Source organism: Apodemus sylvaticus, chromosome 15, assembly GCF_947179515.1.
Source record: "Apodemus sylvaticus chromosome 15, mApoSyl1.1, whole genome shotgun sequence".
Lineage (NCBI taxonomy): Eukaryota > Metazoa > Chordata > Mammalia > Rodentia > Muridae > Apodemus > Apodemus sylvaticus.
In genome coordinates, this window is record NC_067486.1 from 85,054,815 (window position 1) to 85,079,589 (window position 24,775).

Consider the following 24,775-nt stretch of genomic DNA (forward strand, 5'->3'; position numbering starts at 1 on the left):
AAATTTCCCTCTCCCTCTCACTCAGACTTTTAAAATTTCATTATGGATAAACTTCAACTAATGTAGCATTAAAAAATACAAAATCTTTATTGTTATATACACTGAGTCCATTTAGAGTCTCACACCCAGAGATGGTTTATGGATGACATCTTGGGGTTGGATAACCTATCATGGTAGGGGGAGTGAGAATCCATTTTGTCTATTCGTATTTCTCATCTAGAAATGTTTCAAGATGCCGAAGGGCCCCTGAACATTGCTTTGGTTCCAATTACTAAGGTTCAACACTCAGAACTGTCTGAGAGTTTCCCATCTCACTCTTAACACATGTCAAATTCAAATGTTTGATTCAGTCCCTTCTAGGGGATACTGGACAAAGAAGGCATGGTACTGGGAGGCTGGCTGTAGTTTATGACTACCTCCTCCAGGTTGGTGAATCTATTGGTCTATAACTCACTGAAGTGTTTGTAACTGCAAAATCATTTTTTACCTGGGCATAATGACTGGCTGCCTAAAGACACAGACTTCATCTTCCTGCACATAACATTATTGATGAGTTGAGTAAAGGCTTGGTACACAATGGAGCCTCCATTGTTCCTCTCCGTAACATTCTCTGTTACTCATATAAACTTTACTTTCTCTATATTGACGTCCAATCAGAAAACATTGAAACCTGAATCACAATGCACCTTAGCTTGATTCAAAAAATAGACCACAGGACCATACCAGATGGGAGAAGGAGTATGTGGTAGCTACACTAGGGATCAATGTAGCTTAGAACAGACTGGTGACCCCACCCACATCAGTGGGCTCATCCTTCTCCCTTCACTGTGAGGGAAGATGTCGTCCTCGTCATGGTATTGGATATTGGATCCTCAGTGGTGCTCTCCCAGGATATGAGAAGGAAAGGATGGGTAATTGAAAATGTGTGCTATAGACTGCTTGTAGATTGGTATGAACCATGGAAGTCCTCATAGGAAGACACCTTGACTTCAATATATGCTACAGAATCATCTTACAGGAACTAGTGCTTCCTCTAGCATTTGCTGGAATTATTGCCAGTGTCACCTTGCCTGATAAGGTTAGTTTTCTTTCTTTCTTTCTTTCTTTCTTTCTTTCTTTCTTTCTTTCTTTCTTTCTTTCTTTCTTTCTTTCTTTCTTTTTGTTTTTTGGGTTTTTTTTTGTTTGTTTTGTTTTGTTTTTCAAGACAGGGTTTCTCTGTGTAGCCCTGGCTTTCCTCAAACTCAGAAATCTGCCTGCCTCTGTCTCCCAAGTGCTGGGATTAAAGGCGTGTGCCACTACTGCCTGGCTAAGGTTAGGTTTCTGTAGCCCCAAGTATCATCATTCTTGAGAGCATTCAAACATATATGCATCACATGGTTGATCTTTAGAGTACAGAAGTAAGAATAGATACCATCATAAGAATGTCAGGTCTTGGGCCTCTGGGTACCTGAACAGTGCACTTATTACTGTCTGTTGCAGTGATAAAACACAAGGACCAGAAGCAGATCATGGAATAATATATATTTGAAAAGTACTTTAATTTGAAATCTTAAATTATGACATTTCACTCTCAGGTAAGGATAAAAGGCAAGATAGCAAAATGCACATCTGTAATCTCAAAGCTCTGTGTGTGTGTGTGTGTGTGTGTGTGTGTGTGTGCGCACGTGCAAGCGCGCGTGTATGCGCATGAGCAGGAGAATTTCCTGGATTTTCTGGTCAGCCACTATAGCTGAAATGGTGAGCCCCTGCCATGAGGGGCTGCTGATTGCAAACCACCTAATTAACTATTTGTGAAACATGAAACATGGGTGAGTAGAGTAGAAAACCAGAGTCAAAAGAGACTGGAGACAACTGACTAGAAATGGGAGCAGAAAACTATTGTATTTGGACAGAGCCAGCTAACAAGACAGACGAAGTATCATCAATGAGGAATTTTGAGGTTTGCTTTCTTGTGGGGCAACTGAACCTCTTCCTGTACCCATTCTTTGCAGGCTAGAGAAACAACTGTCACATGTGCCATGCAAGTGATAAAGGAAAGATATTTTATTACTCCAAATCCATATTCACACAAATGTTTCTGTCAACTTAGCCTCAGTTCAGTTCTTAAGAAGCATAGAGAAGAGAGACTGTGTTGTGTAATCACAGGCCTGGGAAAGGTGCTGGAATATTGACTAACAAGCAGATTTCCATCCTGCAAGTGTCACAGTGGTGACTTAATGGCAGCCTCCATTCAAACATCCCATAACACATCTTATGTCATCCCAGAATAAATGTCACCATCACACTTGACCATTGATGATAGTTTGGAAATGGTCAGGGAGACAGAATTAAAGACAGAAATCATATTCAATCTGGAAATGATCAGACTCATCAGCAGATCTTTACACTATCATAAAAATGTTAACTAATTTGTGTGTGTGGTCAGAGTGGTATGTGTGAATGTGTGATGTGTGTTTGTGCAGACACGTAAGTCCATGTGTGCATGCCAAGGCTTCATCACTCTCTTCCCTTTTCCCTTGAGATGCATTCAGTCTCTTATTAATCTTGGAACTCACCATTTCAGCTATAGTGGCTGACCAGAAAATCCAGGAAATTCTCCTGCACACACACACACACACACACACACATAAAACTTTGAGATTACAGATGTGCATTTTGCCATTCTGCCTTTCATATGGGTACCAGGGATCAAACAGATCCTCATGTTTGTGTAGAAAGCAATTTTACCTCTGAACATATCTTTAGTCCCCTATAGAATGTTTGTGGTGTCTATGATGACAGGATTCACTTTTACTCAATGTCTCCGTGTTTCCTGCAGTTGAGTGTAATGACAAATGTGACTTGCTGGAACCTTACTGGGGGCAGTGAGAGAAACCTCATGCTAGCACAGCATGAGAGTCTGCCTGATGGTCTTGGACCTTTTAGAAAACAGGCTGATTTTCTGTAAGATATTCCAGGCTCTGGATGGCTCAATGTTTTAAATGCCAGGATATATTTTTTAAAATGTTTTAGGATGAAAGGAAGTTGTTGGAGCATTTTAGGAAAACACTAAGAGTTGACTTGTTAGAAATAGAATAAGGCTGCTGAATGGGAAATATTTGTTATCCTTCATTCAGATTCCGATATAGGCACAAATGCTCAGCCATGTGGCCTTACATCTCAGAAGCTCATTGTTTGGGGTGGCCACACAGACTCCATCTTCCTTTCCCACTCTCTTCAGTCAGAATCCCCTGCAACTCTTGGGTCCTCAGATATCTGTCAATATGTGACCAGAAGAGATAAAGGTTTAATGTAGTTCTAAGACTCAAACCCAAGACCTATGGCAAGAAAAGAAAGCACCTCACCAACTGTTAATATCAGCCCAGTTACTTTACTTTTGTGCTGGAAAATGAGTAATGACTGGGACCTTAGAGACCTGAACAACGTGGGTGTTGTGGTAAAGATTCTATTCTAATCATTGTTAGCAAACAGAGCTTCTAGGAGTGTTGGAAAAAACAATGGTATTTATGAGACAAACGGCCATTCTTCCTCTGTTGGTCATTTCAATACATGTATTGAGGATCTCAGTGAAATCTGGGAGGTGGTGCAGGAAAAACAATACGTAAGAAGAAAAAGTAATGGGAGAAAATAATCAGTGTTCTCCATGTACAGAGCCTCAAAGCTGGTGACCATACTGCTTTAAGAAAAGAAGATGGAAGGAAGAACAGGAAAGAAGATAGACTCTTCTGTTATAGTAAAGACACCAAGGATGGACACAGGGAACTGCGACCTAGGGATGGAAATAAGGACGGCCAGAAGCATAGGAAGGTCTGATTCCTGATGTTCAAGTTCCTTAAACATGGGGCATGGGGGATAAGAGCTGCAGGAAGAGTATCTTCACAGTTGTATGAAACCTGCACTAACATGCACATTCCAATGCCTTCAAGGGCCATCAGGAGACCTAGGACGCAGGAAAGGCAGGGCTGAGGAGGTTAGGATCTAATGATCTCAGCCAGAATCTGTAAGTCTGGACATGCAGATGAACAGAGACTGGGAAGGAAGTCTGTGATTGAAGTGAGAGTGGCTCCATCCATTATGGAAATGACACTAGTAACACCATGTTCACATTTCACAGAATGTGATCAGTGAACTGCTTCATAGATGGTCATTGTTGGCATTGGAGTCAGTGTTTCCCTTGGCTGACAGTGGTATCAGTGCTGATTTATTCCAGATACTATGATACTCCTGGAGCTCCCTATTTTGTATCAGTTTGCAAGGATAACCAGTATGGTCCTCTCCCCTCCTTTCTTCTTGCTGAGGAACCTGTGCTATAGATGTTGCCACAGAGGTTATTTAGGATAATGTTCACAGATCGGAAATGTGTGTATTTTTACTTGACTTCCTTTAGACACTGTCAGGAACTAAAGCTACACCTATGGCCATGGAATAGAACACAGTAATAGATCATTGTCTATACAAAATTCAGATACGAACAAAATCTCAGTTCTGGTTGATAATGTCTTTGAATCCAGAGAAGCCACTTTAGACCCTGGTGTTGTGATGCTTTTTTGATTTTTTTTTTAGATTTGTTTTTTTGTTTTGTTTTTTGTTTGTTTGTTTGTTTTTTGAGACAGGGTTTCTCTGTATAGCCCTGGCTGTCCTGGAACTCACTCTGTAACCAGGCTGGCCTCAAACTCAGAAATCTGCCTACCTCTGCCTCCCAGAGTGCTGGGATTACAGGCGTGCATCACCACCACCCAGCTAAGTGATGCTTTTTTTAGTTCAGACTTTACCTCAGGAGATAAAGGAGAAGCATCCTTAGATTTGGTTGCTTCCTGTATATCTGAGTCACCAGCACTGACATAGCTGCTCACCATGTCCTTTGTGTTCATGAGGTGCAGAGGAGGGTAACTATGTATTCAGCACAGGCTGGAGAATGAACCTGAAGATATCAACACAGGCAAGGCAAGTCAGAGTTGAGGTTCTTAGTGCCCTGAGCCAGGACAGACCTGGGTTTGTCTTTTTTTCTGTCAGCTTTGTCTTTTATCAAAATTAACACACTTGAGCTCGAGACAATGTGATAAATAGATGGATATTAGGTCTCATCTCTGATACACTCCTGTAGATATTTGAATATTTTGCATTTGAAAATTGTTAATAAATAAATTTTTGTTAATACAAAAATTGTGGTATGGAACCAGTAAGATGGTTCAGTAGGTGAGGGAGCTTGTCACCCGTCCTGACCATCTGAATTCTATCCAAAGAACCTGAATCTTGGAAGGAGAGGCCACTTGTTTTCTAATCTTCACACATATGCCATGGCAGGGGTATGCATAAACATAAACTCACATATATACATAGAGAAATACAAAATAAACACATGTAAAAAAGAATTGTGTTATGATAGATGAGTTTTTATAATGATAGATGGTTATTATAATTATAATTTGGAGGTCATTCCCCTAGATAGGTGCCATGGTGGTTTGATCTTAATTCACATAGTTTACACAACACCACAAGGAAAGTGCTAAGGCCCTGTGGAGGAATTCCTTCAGAGACAGGATTTCCATAGAAGTATTTGGAAAGAGCAAAAATAAAAGTGGAGACTTCAGTTCTGGATGTATTGCCATCTAGAGCAACTGGCCTCAAATCCTGGGCCCCTTCAACTACTTGTTGGATACAGAGAGTCTACCAAGACTCAACTCAGCTGAGTAGAAGGTGCTCATGGGCAGTTACACCAGCCTAAAGAGAGGATGTATCCTAAGCACACAAAGGAATGCGTGTGTCTTTCCAGAATACCAGAATCTACTGAGTAACAAATTCACAATCTGTAGAGGTTTCAAAGGCAGGAATCTGTCAGACACTACCATTTTAATTGGTAACTTCTGCTGGGGTTAACAGCTTCAGTTATTTCAGCTTTAGTTACAAATAATAGTGGTCAGCCATATATATTACACAGTAAATACCACTCTGCTCTCTCAATCTTTATATTTAATTTCTTCTCTTCTTTTCTTCTCCTTTTCTTATATATATATATATATATATATATATATATATATATATATATATATATGTATAATTTCTCTGTGCTTAGTAGAGAGCTATTCATAGGTCATACAGTGACATTAAACATTAAAGGTTTCAGAGGCAACTGCATACTTCAGCGTCATTCAAAAGGAAGAGAGTAGAACTAGAAACAGTATGTGGTGATGAGAGAAGAATGGAAACCAAGATGCAAAGGAGCTAGCAAAGCAGCTTGGGTGTGAGAGCAGAGCGACAGGCTTGGGTTCAGTTGCAGAAGCAAGAGGAAAGGACAGAGTCCAGAGGAAGGACTAGGCAGACACATGGACATCAGGTTCAGTGAGGAGAAATACAGGCAGATGGCAGTGGATGTGGCTATGTCAACGACAGGGACTAAATCAAGCTGAGGCTCTAGGGACAGCCAGGAGTTATCCATCTGTCAATCCTCAAAATATACAGTAGAAGACAAGGTAAAAGCTTTGCAAGAAGTCTCCTAGATGATATTTTTCTGACAGTTTGTGATAGTTTAGACTGTTTCGTCTCTCTGCAGGGCAGAGATGAAGATCGGGTTTTGTACAGAGTGTAAGACAGATGAATAATGTAGTGAGTACAGTTCTTACATTTGAGCATGCAGAGGCAGAAACAGTAATGGAGACAAAAAGCAGCCCTACTTCTACCCTCCATCTTGTGGTACATTTGTTTTAATATCAGTATTTCCAGTAACATAAACTCAATATCCACAGTTTAGTAATGATGCAAAGCAGGACATTTTGTTGGAGGGCAAAGGGTGGCATGGCTCCATCTTCCATGGCCATAAAAGCTTTTTGAGGATAGTACCCTGAAATGACAAGACTCTCTCAACAACAGTACAAACATCAACCCCTGCCCCATGAGATCTAGGGATTCTGGTGGGAAACCAGACAGGATCCTATGGGACAGCTGTGATGAAGCTTCTTTCTTGGAGGCCTGAGGATGCTCCTCCCCTGACCTGGAGAACAGTGGACACAGAATATCTTACAGCATCTCAGTATCAGTCAGGAACCAGACCCTTTTACCTATTAGTCTGTGCTCAAAACTGAAGGCTTTCCATACCCTGGATGAGTCTGTAAAAGCCAATGTTGATACAGAACTTTAGGGCCCAAGTCTCAAGGCCACTAATTAACCCTACATAACATCCTAACTACTTAAAGCCAGTGTCCATACCCCAGAGAGCCACATCTTCCTCAGTGTATCATTTTCTTTGTCATTATTATTGATTACTGTTAAAAGGTCTTTGTCATGGATTAATGTGACATGTTCTGTGCTGTCTTATGTGTTTAGACATTCGGTCCCCTTAGGCAGCCATGTTTGAGGAGTTAGGGAACCCTTGGATGTGCCCCCTGCTGGGAGGCAGTGGGTCCTTAGGAGACCTGGGAGATTGCTAATGCACTGAAACCAGTTGCCTCATGCTCTGTTGCCAGTGCCAGCAGCTGAGCCCTCCATCATGCTGTGCCTGAACCCCTGAAAGCCTGAGACAAACCAGAAGTTGGTTCAATTCATGGATTTGGGAGGAGCCATGCCAAGGAGACTCTGGTAGAGTTTTGGCATTAGATGTGTTTGGGTCACAGGTCCCATGAGCTCACAAGGAGTCATTGTGAGAAATGCTAGTCCCATGCTCTGCAGCAGCAGGGCCTGGATCTGGTCCTTCTACTGCTCTAAGCTAGCCGCTTGTTGCTAAAAGCAGTTGGACTCTAATTGTGTTCTGAGATATTTATTTTTTACTGTCCATATTTGGAATTGAAATCTCTGATCCCCACAGACCTGAACATAGTGAGTTTGCTTCCTGGTGGGTTGGTGTTGGAGTAGGGATTTGGGATTTACTGTTCATAGTTTTGGATTTAGTTTGTGCATCTGCTTTGAGAGTGTTTTTTTCTATCATCCATTTTTATATTATCCTCTTCATTTATCTTTGACATTTTGCACATTGGTTTATTTCTATACCTTCAGACTTTGTTACTATGTATATAGTAACAAATTAGAAATAAACTAAGGAGTTTGACTGTGTCGTGCACTTGGACCCTACCCATCAGCTTCGTTACTTCCCATGGTATTTCCCTTTGTTTTTATATTTCCCATCCTAGTATGAATCTTCTGCTGCAACCATGCAACTCAGGAGATAAAACATGCCCTGGGGGACCGTGAGGGGCAGCACAGTTCCTCCTGGCACCACAGTGTCACAGGCAAACCTCCATCCCATTAATGTGAATTTAAAAAAAAGGGATCTGCTATGTTTGCTGTGGAGGTGGGGAGGTTTGAGGTAGGCAGAGTCATGTAGAATTTAAGGGTCTGAGTGAAAAGGACACTGAAGAAGCCCTTGTGTCCACTCACTAGTGAAGAACCACGTCTCTCACCGAGGTCAGTGCAAACCCTCTGAGTCCATCCAAGCTTGAAGCTATTGCTGCTCTCATTATAGTCAACACGACCTCCTTAAAGTCTGAATGACTGAGGACTCACACCATCCCGGTTTCTGAATTTGTGGGTTATAGAGGGGGCGCTGTTTCTGGAGGTTATGAAACATCAGGGCACTGGAAGCCAGAAGGAGAAATTGTGTCATTCAAGGCAATGAGACCTGCAAAAGCCACAGAATCGGCTGCTTCAGGCCCGTTTTCTCGAGTCTCCAGCTGTGCCCTCCAGGTTCACTGAGAGTCAGAGACTAAAACTTAGGACTATATGCTGTTTCTCAGGAATTTGGTCATGGTCATGGTCATGAAAAAAGTAAATCTATTCTGGTAGACTGAAAGCAAAAACAACTCATTTGTTTGTGACTAGCGTGATTGGTTACTTTTTGCAGTGACGTCACTGGAGCCTTTGTGAGGTCTTGTATACCCTGCCCATTGAAGGCACTGGCTGGCGCTGGGTCCTGTCCTCACACTGAAGACAGAGCAGCTGTTGGTTGGTTGGCTGCAGAGTGTTTGGACTTAGACATTGGGTCACATAGACTTTGATATTATTGATCACTTGGAAACATAGTTGATCTGGTTTTACCTCAAGAGGCTGAGTTTGGTTCCTGATCTGTTTTGGCCTTGTGAATTTGAGTTTGTTTCCTGGTTTATTCCTTTTGATCTATATCTATCTCTTCAGTGGTTTTTGGTTTAAGTTGTGCTTTTACCTTTGTTTCTTATTTCTAACACCCAAGATTTTATTCATAAATGAGCATGGTTCTTTGACATTTTTAAATTTAATTTTTCAGATTTTAAATACTTTGCTAGTATGAAATAGTTGTTGCAAATAAGGAATTTTATTACAGTTTGCACTTTGAATACATTTCCACTATTATTATATTCTCCAAGCTTTGATGAACTTAAAAATTTGGCTATCCTATTACCTATTTTCTGGACTCACCATGTCCTATTTCTCCAAAATGGAAAAAATGCCATGTCCGTGAAAGACAGCCCAATACCATTGGACTGACAAACAAATGGTACCATCTTTTATTAGTTCATCCATAGTCTTTTAAGATAAGGACTTGAGTTTCAGTGTAGAGATGATGTGTACAGTAGTGAATGTTAGAGAACTCATGGTCATATAAAAAAAAAAAGCCATTAGAGCAGCCTGTAGGTTCACTCTCAAAATAGTTCAGGCCATATCCCTAATCTAGGTCTGCAAAGAGTTCCTGAGTTCGTTCCATCTTACTGTGGTGCTTCCCATTATTAAAGTCAAAATGTCCTCCTCAAGATTCCATGGGAAACACCTCATACCTTCTGTGTGTCTGAATGCTTGGTCTCTAGAAGGTTATGCTGATTACTTGGGAAGATCATGAAACCCCAGTATTTTAGAAAGAAGAAAAACTTGCTTGACTGGATACATCAAGGCCAGCCCAAGCCACATACAGCTGTCTCTGACCCATCTTGCGAACTCACCAGCCAACTCTCCAACTACCATGCCTTCCCCCTCCTTTGAGAGCCTTGGAGAAGGGATACCTTTTGTTCCTTAGGTTGCAAGTTGTTGAGGATTTGTTCTCTGTTATGATAAAAAAAAAATAATGCAGTTCCTAGGGTTGTATAGATAAACTACTTTAGGTATTCTCTTCTGTTACTGACCCATCCCTTGCTGCTGACACCATGAAGAACTTTGAAAGGATGGAAATTTGTTCATAGAAGACATTGCAGTAGTCAAAACAACCCTGAGATTTCACCTTACACCAGTCAGAATGGCTAAGGTCAAAAACTCAGGAGACAGCAGGTGTTGGCGAGGATGTGGAGAAAGAGGAACACTCTTCCACTGCTGGTGGGGCTGTAAGATGGTACAACCACTTACAGACTGATGGAAATCAGTCTGGCGATTCCTCAGAAAACTGGACATGAGACTTCTGGAGGACCCTGCTATACCTCTCTTAGGCATATACCCAAAGGATTCCCCAGCATGCAGTAAAGACACATGCTCCACTATGTTCATAGCAGCCTTATTTATAATAGCCAGAAGCTGGAAAGAACCCAGATGTCCCTCAAAGGAGGAATGGATACAGAAAATGTGGTATATTTACACAATGGAATACTATTCAGCAATTAGAAACAATGAATTCACAAAATTTTTAGGCAAATGGTTTGATCTGGAAAATATCATCCTAAGTGAGGTAACCCAATCACAAAAGAATACACATGGAATGCAATCTCTGATAAGTGGATATTAATTAGCCCAGAAGCTCTGAATTCCCAAGGCACAAATAGCATAACAAATGACTCCCATGAAGAAGTATGGAGAGGGTCCTAATCCTGGAAAGGCTTGATCTAGTATTGGAGGGGAGTATCAGGACAGAGAAAAAGGAGAGAGGTGATTGGAGAAGGGGTGGAGAGAAGATGATTTATGGGACATATGGGGAGGGGGGATCTGGGAAAGAGGAAATCATTTGGAATGTAAACAAAGAATATAGAAAATAAAAATATTAAAAAAAAGAAGACATTGCAGTGTGCTGAAATTTGTCCTGGTGTTGTAGAGAAACTTTTATTGGATAGACAGCAAATGGACTCCACCATGGGTCCTGATACAGTTGGGCATTACTAGGCTCTTAGTCCTTGCTATTGAGAGTTTTACTTTCTGTTACTGTGGGTTTCATGATCTGTTTCCTTTTGATTTGTGCATTCATTGCTCTTGTTGAAGTAACTGATATTTGGCTGTATGTTCATTTTTTAAATGGTCGTCTTTTGTCTCTGCCCCTCCCTGTTCCAGAGACAGTTGCAACTTCTCCTTCAGTGCCTGTCTCATCCTATAGACATGGTGGTGAAGGTTGGAGTGAACTGATTTGCCTATTTTGGGTGCCTAGTTATCAGGGCTGCCTTTTCTGCATCTGGCAAAGGAGAGATTGTTACCATCTTCATTGACCTCAACTACATGGTCTACATGTTCCAGTATGACTCTATCATGGCAAATTCAATAGCACAGTCAAGGCTGAGAATGGGAAGTTCATCATTGTAGTGGTTATTCCTGGTTGTCAACTGGACTATATCTAGAATGAACTACAGTCCAGAATTGGAAGGCTCACCTATGATCCTAATCTGGAGGCTGAGAGATACAAGTTTCTGACCTGGATCTTGCCATGGAGCTCTTGAGGCATAGTGGCTATGAATTCCAGAAGATTAAGACCAGGAGATCTCTGAGCTCAAGGTCATCTGTGATTAAAGGTGTGGTGGCCCAGGCCTTTAATCTGGGCCACACCCTCTGCTGGAGACCTACATAAGGACATTGGAAGAAGGAAGATTGACACTCTTCTTTGCATGCTTATCTTGTGGGACTGAGCAGCTGCTAGATCCTTGGACTTCTATCCACAGCTGCTGCTGACCATTGTTGGGGAGTTGGACTAAAGATTGTAAGTCAACAACAAATTCCCCTACTATATAGAGATTACCCATATGTTCTGTGACTCTAGAGAACTCTGACTAATACAATCATCAACAAGAAGGCCATTACCATCTTCCAAGAGCGAGATCCCACTAACATCAAATGAGGTAATACTGGTGCTGAATGGAGTCTACTGACGACTTCACCATCTTGGAAAAGGCCCAGGCCCATTTGAAAGATGGGGACAAAAGTTCATCATCTTTGTCCCTTCTGCTGATGCCTCCATATTTGTGATGGGTGTGAACCTTGAGAAATATGACAACTCGCTCAAGATTGTCAGCAATACATCCTGCATCCACAAACTGCTTAGCCTCCCTTGCAAAGGTCATCCATGACAACTTTTGCACCATGGAAAGACTCATGACCACAATTCATGCCATCACTGCCACTCAGAAAATTGCAGATAGCCCCTCTAGTAAGCTGTGGTAAGATGGAGGTGGGACTGCACAGAACATTATCCCTGCATACACTGGTGCTGCCAAGGCTGTGGGCAAAGTCATCCCAGAGCTGAACAGGAAGCTCACTGGCATGGCCTTCCATGTTCCTATCCACAAGGTATCCATTGTGGATCTGACACGCTACCTGGAGAAACCTGCCAAGTATGATGACATCAAGAAGGTGATAAAGGGGGCTGGAGAGATGGCTCAGCGGTTGAGAGCACTGACTGCTCTCCCAAAGGTCCTGAGTTCAAACCCCAGCAACCACATGGTGGCTCACAACCATCTGTAATGAGATCTAACGCCCTCTTCTGGTGTGTTTGAAGACAGTGACAGTGTACTTATACATAATAAATAAATATTTAAAAAAAGAGAAGGTGATAAAGGAGCATCCGGAGGGCAACTAAAGGGCATCCTGAGCTACACTGAGAACCAAGCTATCTCCTGTGACTTCAACTGTAATCCCCACTCCTCCACCTTTGATACTGGGGCTGGCATTGTTCTCAATGACAACTTTGTAAAAGCTCATTGCCTGGAATGACAATGAGCATGGCTACAGCCTACAGCTGACAATGAGCATGTCACCAGCAGGGTGGTGGACCCCATGGCCTACATGGCCTCCAAGGAGTAAGAAACCCGGGACCACCACCCCAGTAAGTATACTGTGAGCAAAAGAGAGGCCCTCAGTTGCTGAGGAGTCACTGTCCCAACACTGATCATCTCCCTCATAGTTTACAGTTTCCATCATAGACCCCCATAATAATGGGAGGGACCTAAGGAGTCCTACTTTCTTGAGTAGCATCAATAAAGTTCACTGCACCCACCAAAAAGGTCCTCTTTCAATAATTTTGCTTTACCATATTGTCCTCTGCCTGTATGCTAATTTATTGTATTGCATTGCATTGCATTTAAAATCTTAACTATGTAGAGTAAGGAATTTCCCTCTACAACTGGGAAAATTTTCATCTACTCTGTTACATTGCTGCAGCCCCTGTCATGTTCCTATAATTCTTCTTTTTTAATTAAGATTCTACCTGCACAACCATGGCTCTGGTTAGGTTCAGCATATCTCTGGAACTGGCATGCTACAGACAATCAACCTTATATACATGTATATTTCAGAAAATGACAGAATTTTATTTTCCGTGGCTGAGCATGGCCTCTTTCTTTGACCTACTTACCTGCTTGTTGTTGTGAGATCTACCAAAGAATTATTTCAGATGTACATGTAGATTTTCATCAAGGATGAAAATACATCATGCATGCATGTGTGTGTACATGTATTTGTGCGTGTGTGCATTTGTGTGTTGGCATTAGGGTAATACTAGTTTACAGAGTAAGAGTAGAATAATCTTCCCTTGTCTCTCTGGTGAAACACCTTGAGGATTATTGATCTCCAGTGTACGCTATGGCCAGTAGGTAAGATCTACTGTGCAAGCTCTTGGTCCTGGGCTATCTTTGTTGAAAAAGACTGTATTGCTCTTTCAATCTTGTACTCAGATTGCTCTCTTTCATTACTCACTGTATATGTACTCTCAAGATCATGAATGTATCATCATACCCAGGATGTGGCAACAGGAAGGCAAAAGTTGGTCCATCTTCATTCACCTCTGACATCAGTGTTGGGGTGTGTTTTGTGGAATGAGCAACCTCTTCTTTGAGGATATTCAACCCTCTACAGTTGCCTAGAGTTCCCATGGATCCTACTTGTCTCTACCGTATGTCACATTTTATAATTTCTGTCCTGTCTGGGTGATTCAGTCAAGGGTCTGTCAATTTGTTCATCATTTCAATTGACCAATTCTTTGTTTCTTTGCCCTTTGTTTCAACCTCTAAAAGTGAAGTTGTGTCCAGGTCTGAACTTTCTAAGCTTTCTCATAACTGCATTATAGTTGGAATGATTTTTTGTTTGTTTTATTTTATTTTGTTTTTTTTTAATCTCTGACTATATGATGCAGCATTACAATTCTAGAGATATCTTTGGTTTTCATTATATACAAATTGATATGTGTATATATTTGTATAAGATACTTGTGCCTGCTCCCTTCTTCTTCTTCTTCTTCTTCTTCTTCTTCTTCTTCTTCTTCTTCTTCTTCTTCTTCTTCTTCTTCTTCTTCTTCTTCCTCTTCTTCCTCTTCTTCCTCTTCTTCCTCTTCTCCTTCTTCTTTGATATTGTGGTGGTTCTATCCTTTGAGGTAAAGGACATGGCATACAAATTTTCATGCACAGATCTGAGTGATACAAATTTACCATCAGCATCTAGTCAAACAGAGTGGTCCATCTCCAGCCTGGTGAACACTCGGTGTTTCCTGAGCCACATGATAGAGGAAAACCTGGACACAGCAAGAACAGCATGCTTTAATGATACCCTAGCAAGAAATGATATACTCTATCAGAATAAACACCATTACATCCCTGGGCAAACAGTAGCCACTCAGTCAAGTCACTGGCATGTGATATACTCCTCTCTCCATTTCTCTTAAAGAGAAAATGAAGTGAATTGGCTCTGCCCACATTCATAGTGGCCTTAACATTGTGCAGCAGGTAAATGACAGAAGTAGCAAGGATTTCAGTAGGTCTAGCTCACCTGATTTATACACACCAGCTTCCCTGTGAATTCTGCCCCACAGAATGACTGTGTGAATGTAATAAGTACTAATGCTGCAGAGATAAAGATAAGGACTTCTGTGCTGACGCATCCAAGGGCGCCCATGTAGAGGCTGAGACTGAGGAGATGGAAATTACCATCTCACTTAGTAACACATCTCGGGATGTTTTGTCCTTCTTGGAGGACACCTACAGCCCACAGAACCCGGGACAAACTAATGCTATTGATGTTATGAAGAAAATCTACCAAAATGTAGATATAAATCACACTCTAAGCAAACAGATAATATAATATTCTGCATGGAAGGTCCCCAACAATGGAACTATGAATATGAAATTGGCAAGGACCATTGACATCTAGCAAGGCCTAGGCCCAGGAGGCACCCATATCCTCAAACAGGAATAGCAGAAATCGATGGAAAGGGGTGAGGAGGCAGATTAGTTACCTGTTTAGCGGGATGTGTTTCTTCCTTCAAGTAGAAGAGACACAACATGCAAGTAAAGGATAACAAACCATAGAAAATGGAGTTCCAAGGAAACCGAGTAGGCATGGCTACCAACATTCACATGAGTATTTAATCTTTTCTTTTCAAAGTCACTTTGTCCCAATTATAGGACATGAACCTTAAGATGCCTGTGAGCCTGGAAGGAGCTTTCCCACTGAATCCTGCTTAAGTGGATTCTGAAGAAGTTGAGTGAGAAGCAGACTGTATAGGATGTGACCAGGGCCAGGGGATGGAGGGAAGAAGAAAGGAGGAATGCATGGTCAAAAGGAGCATAGGTTAGGAAGGGAGGAATCCTGTGGATAACTCTGGTGCCACACAGCAGCTCTATGCTAAGCCCTTCAGTGTCAATGTCACTAATAGAGTCTTTTGTGTCTTCTTTCAAGGGTTGATCATCAGGCCCAGGCCTATGGTTCCTAAACCATGTGTTGCCCTGATTTAGTATAACAGCCACAGGAGGGACCAGGCCAGAAGAGGCAGTGTGCACAAACTGTTCTTTCCTGTCGGACACATCCAGTAACCAGGGCACAAACTCCCTACCCCTCATCTCCTCCAGGGTGTGAGGTGTTAGCTCTCCCCTTGTTACAATCACTGCTCCCAGTGTACTAGTGCACGGACACAGAAGTCATACACATAACCATCCTGCTATGAAAAGACAGCCATCCTGAGTCCACATGAGAAAACATTTCCTAGACAGCCATATCCACTGGAAATGGTGTGAGTCATGAAGCCAGCACAGCAGCTACACACAGGTCCAGCAGAGCTGTGTGGAGGGCTATAATGGCTCTCCTCCTATCTCTCACTTCTGGGTTTTTGTCTCTGTGTGTTTCATTCTTAGGGGCTTTTTGCATTCATATTTTTTTATGTCTTTTCCTGAGAAAAACTGCTTCTGAGTCTTTTTAGGAAAATCCTAATATTAACTTTATCTGGTCTTATCTGGAAGTCTTCCTTATGGAGATCATCACACAGGTACACACAGCCAGGTGAGGCCAGGCCCCCAAGAATCTGCTTGGTATCTTCCCCTTAGCAAACTCACATAGTATAACTGGTAAATACAGATAATTGACAAACTGAATGGCCAGGAATTTGCAGATTCAAGGCATTTTTATTATATGCTTAGAGCCCTCGGAAAATTCAGTTTAAAGATAGGGAATCATACAGGGTACACTCCTGAAGGAATAGAACTCAGTAAATAAGATAGACTAAATTAAATCTTTCCTACTTTGTAGCATGGATAATGAAACATATAGTAAAAGAAGATAGGTTTTAGTATTTGGTGTTGATAAAAAACTGGTTCAGATATTTTCTGTTTGTGTAGACTATTTTCAAAGTACAAAAACACTGCCAACCTAAAAGCAGGCTGTCATATAATGTGTTTGATTTGTAGGAGACATTCTTTAGATTCTTTACATTGGAATTATAGGGATGATAATAAAAATAAAATCTGCTCTATTTGTACTTTCTAATTGTGACTGAATTTGTAAGCCCAGGCATGTAATGAAAAGTCAAACATATGTCCAGAGATAAAACTATATAATCTGTACTTCTAAGATAATTATGATTCTGTGTTCTGTGAAACCTGTATGAATAAAGAAGTGACCTGAATACTAGTCAGTCAGAGCTGCTGGTGGTTCCCCAGACCACCCTGCCTGACTCACTCCTCCCTCTTTACCTCTGTCTCCTCTCAGGCTACCCTGTTAAATGGCCAGGGAAGGCCTCCTGGTAGGCTAATATCCAAAGAGCTAAAAACAAACAAACAAACAAACAAACAAACAAAACAAAACAAAAAAAACCTCAAGACATCAAGAAAACAATCCAATTAAAAATTAGGTCTACACAGAGAATTCTCAAAAGAACCTCAAATGGCTGAGAAGCAGTTAAAGTAATGTTCAACATACTTATCATTGGGAAATGCAAATCAAAACTAAAGATAAATGAAAAATCTTATGGAAACCTACAAGTTAGCAAACTAATTTCAAAATGCCAATTTAAACAACAGGGAGTTTGAACAGAAGCACCATAAACATATAGACAGTGCTTCTCCCAGACAACATGGGCTACTAAATAAAAATCATAGTGTGAGCATTAGATAACTTCCTAGGAATCATTGGACGAGGAGCCTCCAGAAGTGTCCACAACAACACAAGCTACTGCCATTATCCCTGGTTACTCATGGTGTTGAAACACCATACGCTTTGACTGCAAGAAAAAAAAAAATCAATCCTAAACTGTTTGGGAAATTCCCTGGTGTCCAGATTTTATATTTCTTGGAGGCCCTAGGCCTTTGGGCAAGAAAATATATTAATGATCTTACCCAGTCCTCAACCTTGCATGCTACAAAACTGACCTGCCAGGCAAGGTGTACCAGGTCATGCAATAATTGCATAAGTATTAGGATATAATTAATGCCTTTCTGATTGAATATTCTACAGAAGGAAATTTTGTGCCTTATACTTTAATCCTAGTAAAAAAAATCCATGGCTTAGGAAGTCATAGTTGTTTTACTAAATGGTCATATTGTCAAATTTCCTTCTACATACTAAACACTCATAAATGTGGGCTGCTTTTAATCTTGGCCAGAGAAACTTTTTGCAGCAGGTAGCAGCCAATGCAAAGACTAAAACTGACCAGAGTTTTGGGAATAAAAAACTAAGCATTGAGCTCCAAATGAAGCACTTTAGCACCCTTACCACCTTGGACACACATACACACTCACACATACGTATGCATATATACATACATGTGTACATACACTCACACACAAACTCAACCCCCTCACTAAGGCTCAGAAAACATCACTGAAGAAGAAACTCCATTGGAGAAACCTAATTTTTCTTTTGTGAGAAGTTATCAATTGAAGATAGTATCTGCACCTGAGTTAGGAATGGGGACCTATATCTACTTTCAGATTTTCTTTTCTTGTGTGTGTGTGTGTGTGTGTGTGTGTGATAATATTTAGGCCTCATCCCTTCCTGATGCTTTCCTTTTGTGTTTGATTGCTCTGGGCAATCCTGGCAGTAATGTATTGGGAGACTTTCCTAAGCACTGCTTGTAGAATCATTCTTTCTCTTACAAAAAGCTACATGATAATATATAAGGCTATATGTGTTCCACAACAGAGAAAAGATAATTTAAATAGAAATATATACCATACCAATTTATGACGTGTTGGCTTTGGTAATGTATATGTACATCAATTTTTCCAATTTAGCTCTTAGCACACAGGAAGGCAAAGGAAAATCAAGTATAGATTCATCATTTTTGCCCAGGGTACTTTGATCTTTTTGAGCATTAGAATGAGTCTACTCTCTCTCCCTGTCTGTTTTCTTTGTTGGAAAGAATAGGGACTTCTCTAATTTCTGTCTTTCTTATAGAAAATAAGAAACGTGGATATTAACCTAGAAAACTGGAATACCCAAAACATAATCCACACATCAAATGAGGTACAAGAAGAAAGGAGGAGTGGCCCCTGGTTCTGGAAAGACTCAGTGAAGCAGTATTCGGCAAAACCAGAACGGGGAAGTGGGAAGGGGTGGGTGGGAGGACAGGGGAAGAGAAGGGGGCTTACGGGACTTTCGGGGAGTGGGGGGGCTAGAAAAGGGGAAATCATTTGAAATGTAAATAAATTATATCGAATAAAAAAATTAAAAAAAAGAAAATAAGAAACACCATCTTAATAGAGAACTGTGAGGGCACGTGGGTAGTTGTTTTATTTATTGATATGTAATATTATAAAGTAACCTGGAAATAAAACATCTTGATTTTTTTTCCTTGGAGATAAACTGTAGTTCTGGCTAGGCTGGAGTTCACTATGGAGACAATAGAGCTAACTCTTGTCTCTGTCATCTCGGTCTGAGGTGACATATATGCTGTTGTACTTGGCTTTGGATTCTGAAATCTTTGTTTTTAAAAGACAAAAGGGAAGGTCACAGCATTTGCCAAGATGTCCAAAAAACACTTCTGGACCTTCAGATTCTTTTATTTGTGTTTTTCAAAACTTATTAATCAGCCAGCATCTGTCTGTCTCCTATGGCGTGTGTTACAGGTGAATGGTAACCCTCTAGTTATACAATCTACAACTTCATGACTGTGAGTGCTCATGGATGGATAGCAGCAAGTTTTGCTTGACTTTTCATTCCTCTCAGAATGGGGAGTTTGTGGCTCTGAGTTATTGTTTTCTTTATGTTTCACAGTCTTATAATCTAGTATATTGTGATTATTTTGATACCCTCATTATCCTCTGATATTTCCCCCTCCTTTCTGGGACCCCTGCTTTTTCCCACCTATTGGCCCTAGTGGGTATACTAACAGAAAAAACTAACTCCCAACTCCAGCAAACATGAACAATTACTGCTCCTTTAGAAAGAATGGAAGTTCATGGGCACCTCCTGTTTCTAGAGGGCCCAATCTTGTGGAGGTATAGGGTAGGGTGCTATGTATTCATGGCTATAACTGCAGCTTTGTAAGTAGACGATAGCTTCCCAGTCCTTTGTTTCTTAAATTCTTTCTGTCTTCATTTCTGCACTGTACCTTAAGTTGTGGTTGGTGTGTATGATACGGATGTCTAATTTAAGACTAAGGGCTCATCATTACTCTCGGAACTTTGACCAAATGAACTCTCTTGGAGGGTATGCTGGGGCAGTAGAAATGTCTTGAAACATTCTTTAAATTTTCCAAAAGTTTCCTTGATTGCTCTTCATAAAGTATTACTTTTCATAAGGAAATGATATTGGCTAATTAATAGACTCTAGTCCTTTCTTTTAAACACAGGATTTCACTATGTAGTGCAGATCTTGTTACCCTCTTGTCTAGGTCTCCCATGGTTGGTTTATAAGTGTGTCCCAACTCCCGAAGGCATACTCATATATTACACTTTAACAATCATTATTCGTCAAGCTGTTCCCTAGCGTTTTGACTATAGTAGACTCAGATTCACGGACTCAGCTTCCTTACTGCCCAATTCAGGTCGGTACCTGAAAACTTCTGGAATAGGCCTTCGCGTTCCACTCAGACTGAACTACATCTCCCAGCAGCCTTTGCGCGCCCACCTCGTCGTGGCGCGTGGCCTGCCGGGAGCGGGCTGGGAGGTGGCGTCCCGGCCCAATGGGTGCGGGCTCCCGAGGAGAGGGCGGAGGAGAAGAGGAAGCAAGCGGGCTGCGGGCCGCGTCCCCATTCATTGCAGTGGCCTGCTGGGTTGGGGTCCAGTGTTTCCGGAGTCATGGAGGCGCTGATCCCGGTCATCAATAAGCTGCAGGACGTCTTCAACACAGTGGGTGCCGACATCATCCAGCTGCCTCAGATCGTCGTAGTGGGAACGCAGGTAAGATGAGGCCGCGATTGCGAGGCCTGGCTCGGCCGCAGGCCTGCAGATGTCGCCAGGCGGAGGCCGGCCGCCGGCGCTCCGCTCTGGTCCCGGCGCTCGGCGGGGCTGGGTGGCCCTGCAGCCCACAGCCGGGCGCGGCTTGGCCCAAGGGCACTCGGGGGACGCGCGGCCGGCCGGCGGGCAGGCGGGCGGGCGTGTGGGAGGCTGTCGCTTCCTTCCGGCGGCTGAGGTCGCGACGGACTCTGGAGTTGCTGCGGGCAGAGGGGCAGCAAGCCAGAGGTGAGTCGGTGGGCCACAGAGCATTACAAAGTAAAAGTAAGAGTGAAAGAAAATCCTGGCTGTAGTTGGAGATCTAAAGTTAGGAAGGAGCACCAGGTTTTTCTTGTACTACTCCATGACTTTGGTGTTTGTAGTTTTGTGACTGTGACCCAAATTTGGTATAATGTTCTCAGGCCTTATGTGGGGTATTGGAGATAAGTCCAAATTTTGTATGAAAAGAATGTTGAAATAAATTGCTAGAATGGCAGAGATATGTGAGTTTCATTTTTTAAAAAAAATGCTTGCTTTGGACTGACGAAGAGTAACAGAACTTTAGGGGAGCAGGGCGTTTTTTGTTTTTGTTTAGTTTTGTTTTAAATGTTTGTGAGTACACCGTCGTTGCCTTCCGACACACCAGAAGAGGGCAATCAGATCCCATTACAGATGAGTGTGAGCCACCGTGTAGTTGCAGGGAATTGACTTCTGGAAGACCAGTCAGTGCTCCTAACCACTGAGCCATCTCTCTCTTCCTCCTGGGGAGAATTGTTTTTGAGACAGGCCCTACTCTGTATTTCAAGCTGGCTAAGAATTCACCATTTTTCCTGAATTGGCTGCAACTCATAACACTCCCCCTGCTTCAGCTCCTAGAAACCACCATACACAGAATTTTTTTTTTTTTAATTTTTATGATGTGTTTTTCCTGGTGCTGGGCAGAAGAGAGTATCTGATCTCCTGAAACTGGAGTTACAGATGATTGTGAGATGCCTTGTGGGTGCTGGAAACCAGGTCCTCTAAAAGAGCAGCCTTTGCTCTTAACCTCTGAGCCATCTCTCAAGCCCCTTTATAAGCATACTTTTAGGTGTTCCCATTTGTTAATATTCTTTTCTTCTGAGGTGATGGATGATTTCTCTGTTTTTCATGGATTGTATGTCTACATCTTACTACAGAAAGTGTATAAATATTATAAGAATGAATTGATAAGAGAATATTAGAGGATATCCATATACTTCAAACCCTCCTATGGTTTATCATTATTATTTTGGCCTTTAAATAATTAAAGCAGTAGGAATTATTTGGGGGCCATTTGCAGGGTTAGCATAGAATTGGTTCAGACAGTTATGTCTGCATAATCCAACAATTAACACTTGATGTTGGCAGTGCTGGAGACCAAATTATCAAGTGTACTATTTGTTTGAGACCATTTTGTTCCTGAGATCTTGTACTAAGTCTCTGTAAAGATTTTCAGTAGTTCATATTGTTCATTGTAAAGATATATTTAGTTTTTAAGTTAATTTTTGTGTTATGAATATTTGCCTGTGTGTATGTATCAAATGTTGGTCAATGCCGTTGGAAGCCAGAAGAGGGTTGTGAGCTGCCGTGTAGGTACTGGGGGCTGAACTTCGTTCCTTGGCAAGAGCACCAAGTTCTCTTAACTGCTGAAGTATCTCTTCAACCCCTGTGTTTTATAACACTGGGACTTTTATAATAAAAACTAGTTTTGTAAATAAAATGAGAAAATATGACTTAGTTAAATTTCTTTCATAACAATCAAGGATTGTGACCTAGCTTTAGAGCAGAAACTTTGCATATACTCTTAAGAGATTTCCAAGTGCATTTTAACTATGATACAGTAAGAGAATCAGGGATATCGTGAATCAGACAGAGTACAGAGTTTGAAATCACGGTGGGCTTTCTTACACATGATAGTGTTAGCCAGAAGAGGGGCAGTGGAGTGAAGAAGGAAGGCCTTTGGAACTCAGCCCAGGGATGATACTTGCATACCACTTCTGCTTGTTAACGTTTTGTTTTGTTTCTTTGGCCCAGCAGGTTTTATCTCTGTCCAGTTTTTGCTATCTGAAATTTAGTTCTTTTTTTATTCAGGTACAAAGAAGAGTCTGGAAACATTTCTTAGCCATTTTGACTGGAGCTGTCTGTTCAGATCTATTGTTCATTATTTGAATGAATCTTTTTTTTTTTTTTTGACCCTTGATTTTTTTAGTTCTTTATTTATTTATTCTAGATATTAAGCCTCCTTCAGCTGTGTAGCTGGCAAAATTTTCTCCCATCCTATGGTTTTTCTCTTCGTTCAGTTCTACAGAATCTGTTTAGTTTTATGAGGTCTCACTTGTCAATTGCTAGTTTTAGTTCTTAGAAATGGAGTCCTATTCAGAAACTCATTTTCTCTACCAATATCCTGCAGAGAAGTGCCCTTGTTTTCTTCTGTCAGTTTCAGTGTTTCAGATTTTATGTTTAGGTCTTTGAGCGATTTGCAGTTAGTTTTTGTGCAAAGTGATAGTCAAATATGGTTCTCATTTTGGTTTTTCTACATGTGGACTTCCAGTTTTCTCAGCACTATTTCTTGAAGATGCTACCTTTTCTTCACTATATGTTTTTGGCATCATCTGTCAAATATCAGAAGGTGGCTGTAGTCACAGGTCCTCCTATCTCTGTTTTCCTTGCTCTGTTGGTCTGTGTGTCTCCTTTTGTGCTATTACCTTACTCGGGCTCTATAATATGTCTTGTAATCTGGAATGATAATTCCTCTAGAAATTTTGCAATCACTTTGGCTGTCTGGGGTACTGTATGATTCTGTATACATTTTAGAAGTTTTTTTTTTTTTTTTTTCTATTTCTGTGAAGAATAAGATGGGATTTTGATTGTGATTGCATTGGATCTGTAAACTTTTTGTATAATGTTTATTTTACAATATTAATTCTATGTAAACTATATAGCATGAACATAAGACACTTTCTATTTTTTAGTGTCTTCAGTCTCTTTCTTAAAAGTTTAAAGTTTTTGTGGTATAGGTCCTTTTTTTACCTCCTTGGTTATTATTTCTTAGCTTTGTTTTTCTTCTAGGCTATTGTGAATGGGAATGTATCTATGTTTTCATATTGTATTTATTCTTCCTATATAACTGATTAATTTTTTTTGTAAATTGATTCTATATCCTGTCACTTTACTAAAACTTCTGGAGTAATTTTTGTCACTTACGTATGGTATATCATCTGTAGATAGGGATAATTTCTAATTTCTTTCTCTTGCCATATTGTTCCAACTGGTGTTGTAAGGAATATATTGAGAGGAAGTGGAGATGGTGGGCAGCACTGTATAGTTACTGATTTCAGTTTGATTTCCCCCCTTTTAGAATAAATGTTGGCTGTGGTTTGTCATCTATAGTTTTTATTGTTATGTTCCCTCCCTCTAGTCTTTCTCTGGCATTTTGATCATGAAGGCATGTTGGATTTTGTCAAAGCCCTTTCTATATCTACCGAGATGATCACGTAATTTTGTCTTTAGGTTCACTTATTTTACTTATTAAAATATTGTCTTGAATGTTAACTATCCCTATATCTCCTGGATAAAGCCAATGTGGTCATGTTGGACGATTTTTTTTTTTTTTTTTTTTTTTTTTTTTTTTGGAATGCTTGTCTTTGGTTTGGCGGTATTTTATTCAAGATTTCTGAATTGATGTTTATTGGGGATATTGGCCTGTAGTTTTTTTCCTTTGGTATTAGAGTGATACTGGTTTTATTATTGATTTAGAAGTACTTATTCTCTTTCTGTTTTTCTTCCTTCCTTTATTTGTTTGTTTGTTTTTAATAATTTACGAAGTGTTTGATCTTTAAAGTCTGGCAGAGTTCATCTAGACTTAGTGTTTGGCGTCTTTTGTTCTTTGCTGCTTGCTTGTTTTCCCATTCTGCCTCACTTGTTGAAAGTTGGTTTAAGTGCTTGATCTCTTGGTTTAACTTTGGTGTTTGGATCAATTTAGA

General features: G+C 40.9%; 1 protein-coding gene across 14 annotated transcripts in view; it reads left to right on the plus strand.

The window, feature by feature from the left end:
* Nucleotides 1-20,537: 20,537 nt before the first annotated feature.
* Dnm1l (dynamin 1 like) overlaps nucleotides 20,538-24,775 on the plus strand; it is a 52,082-nt gene continuing 47,844 nt past the window's right edge. For 13 of the 14 annotated variants that reach the window (XM_052158866.1, XM_052158869.1, XM_052158873.1 and 10 more), the window contains exon 1: nucleotides 20,538-20,741. In XM_052158866.1, coding sequence (XP_052014826.1) covers nucleotides 20,640-20,741 — 102 coding nt within the window. In that variant the 5' untranslated portion in view covers nucleotides 20,538-20,639. Of the gene's footprint in view, nucleotides 20,742-20,820; nucleotides 21,024-24,775 lie in introns of those variants that run through there. The other variant, XM_052158881.1, reaches the window with a different exon arrangement.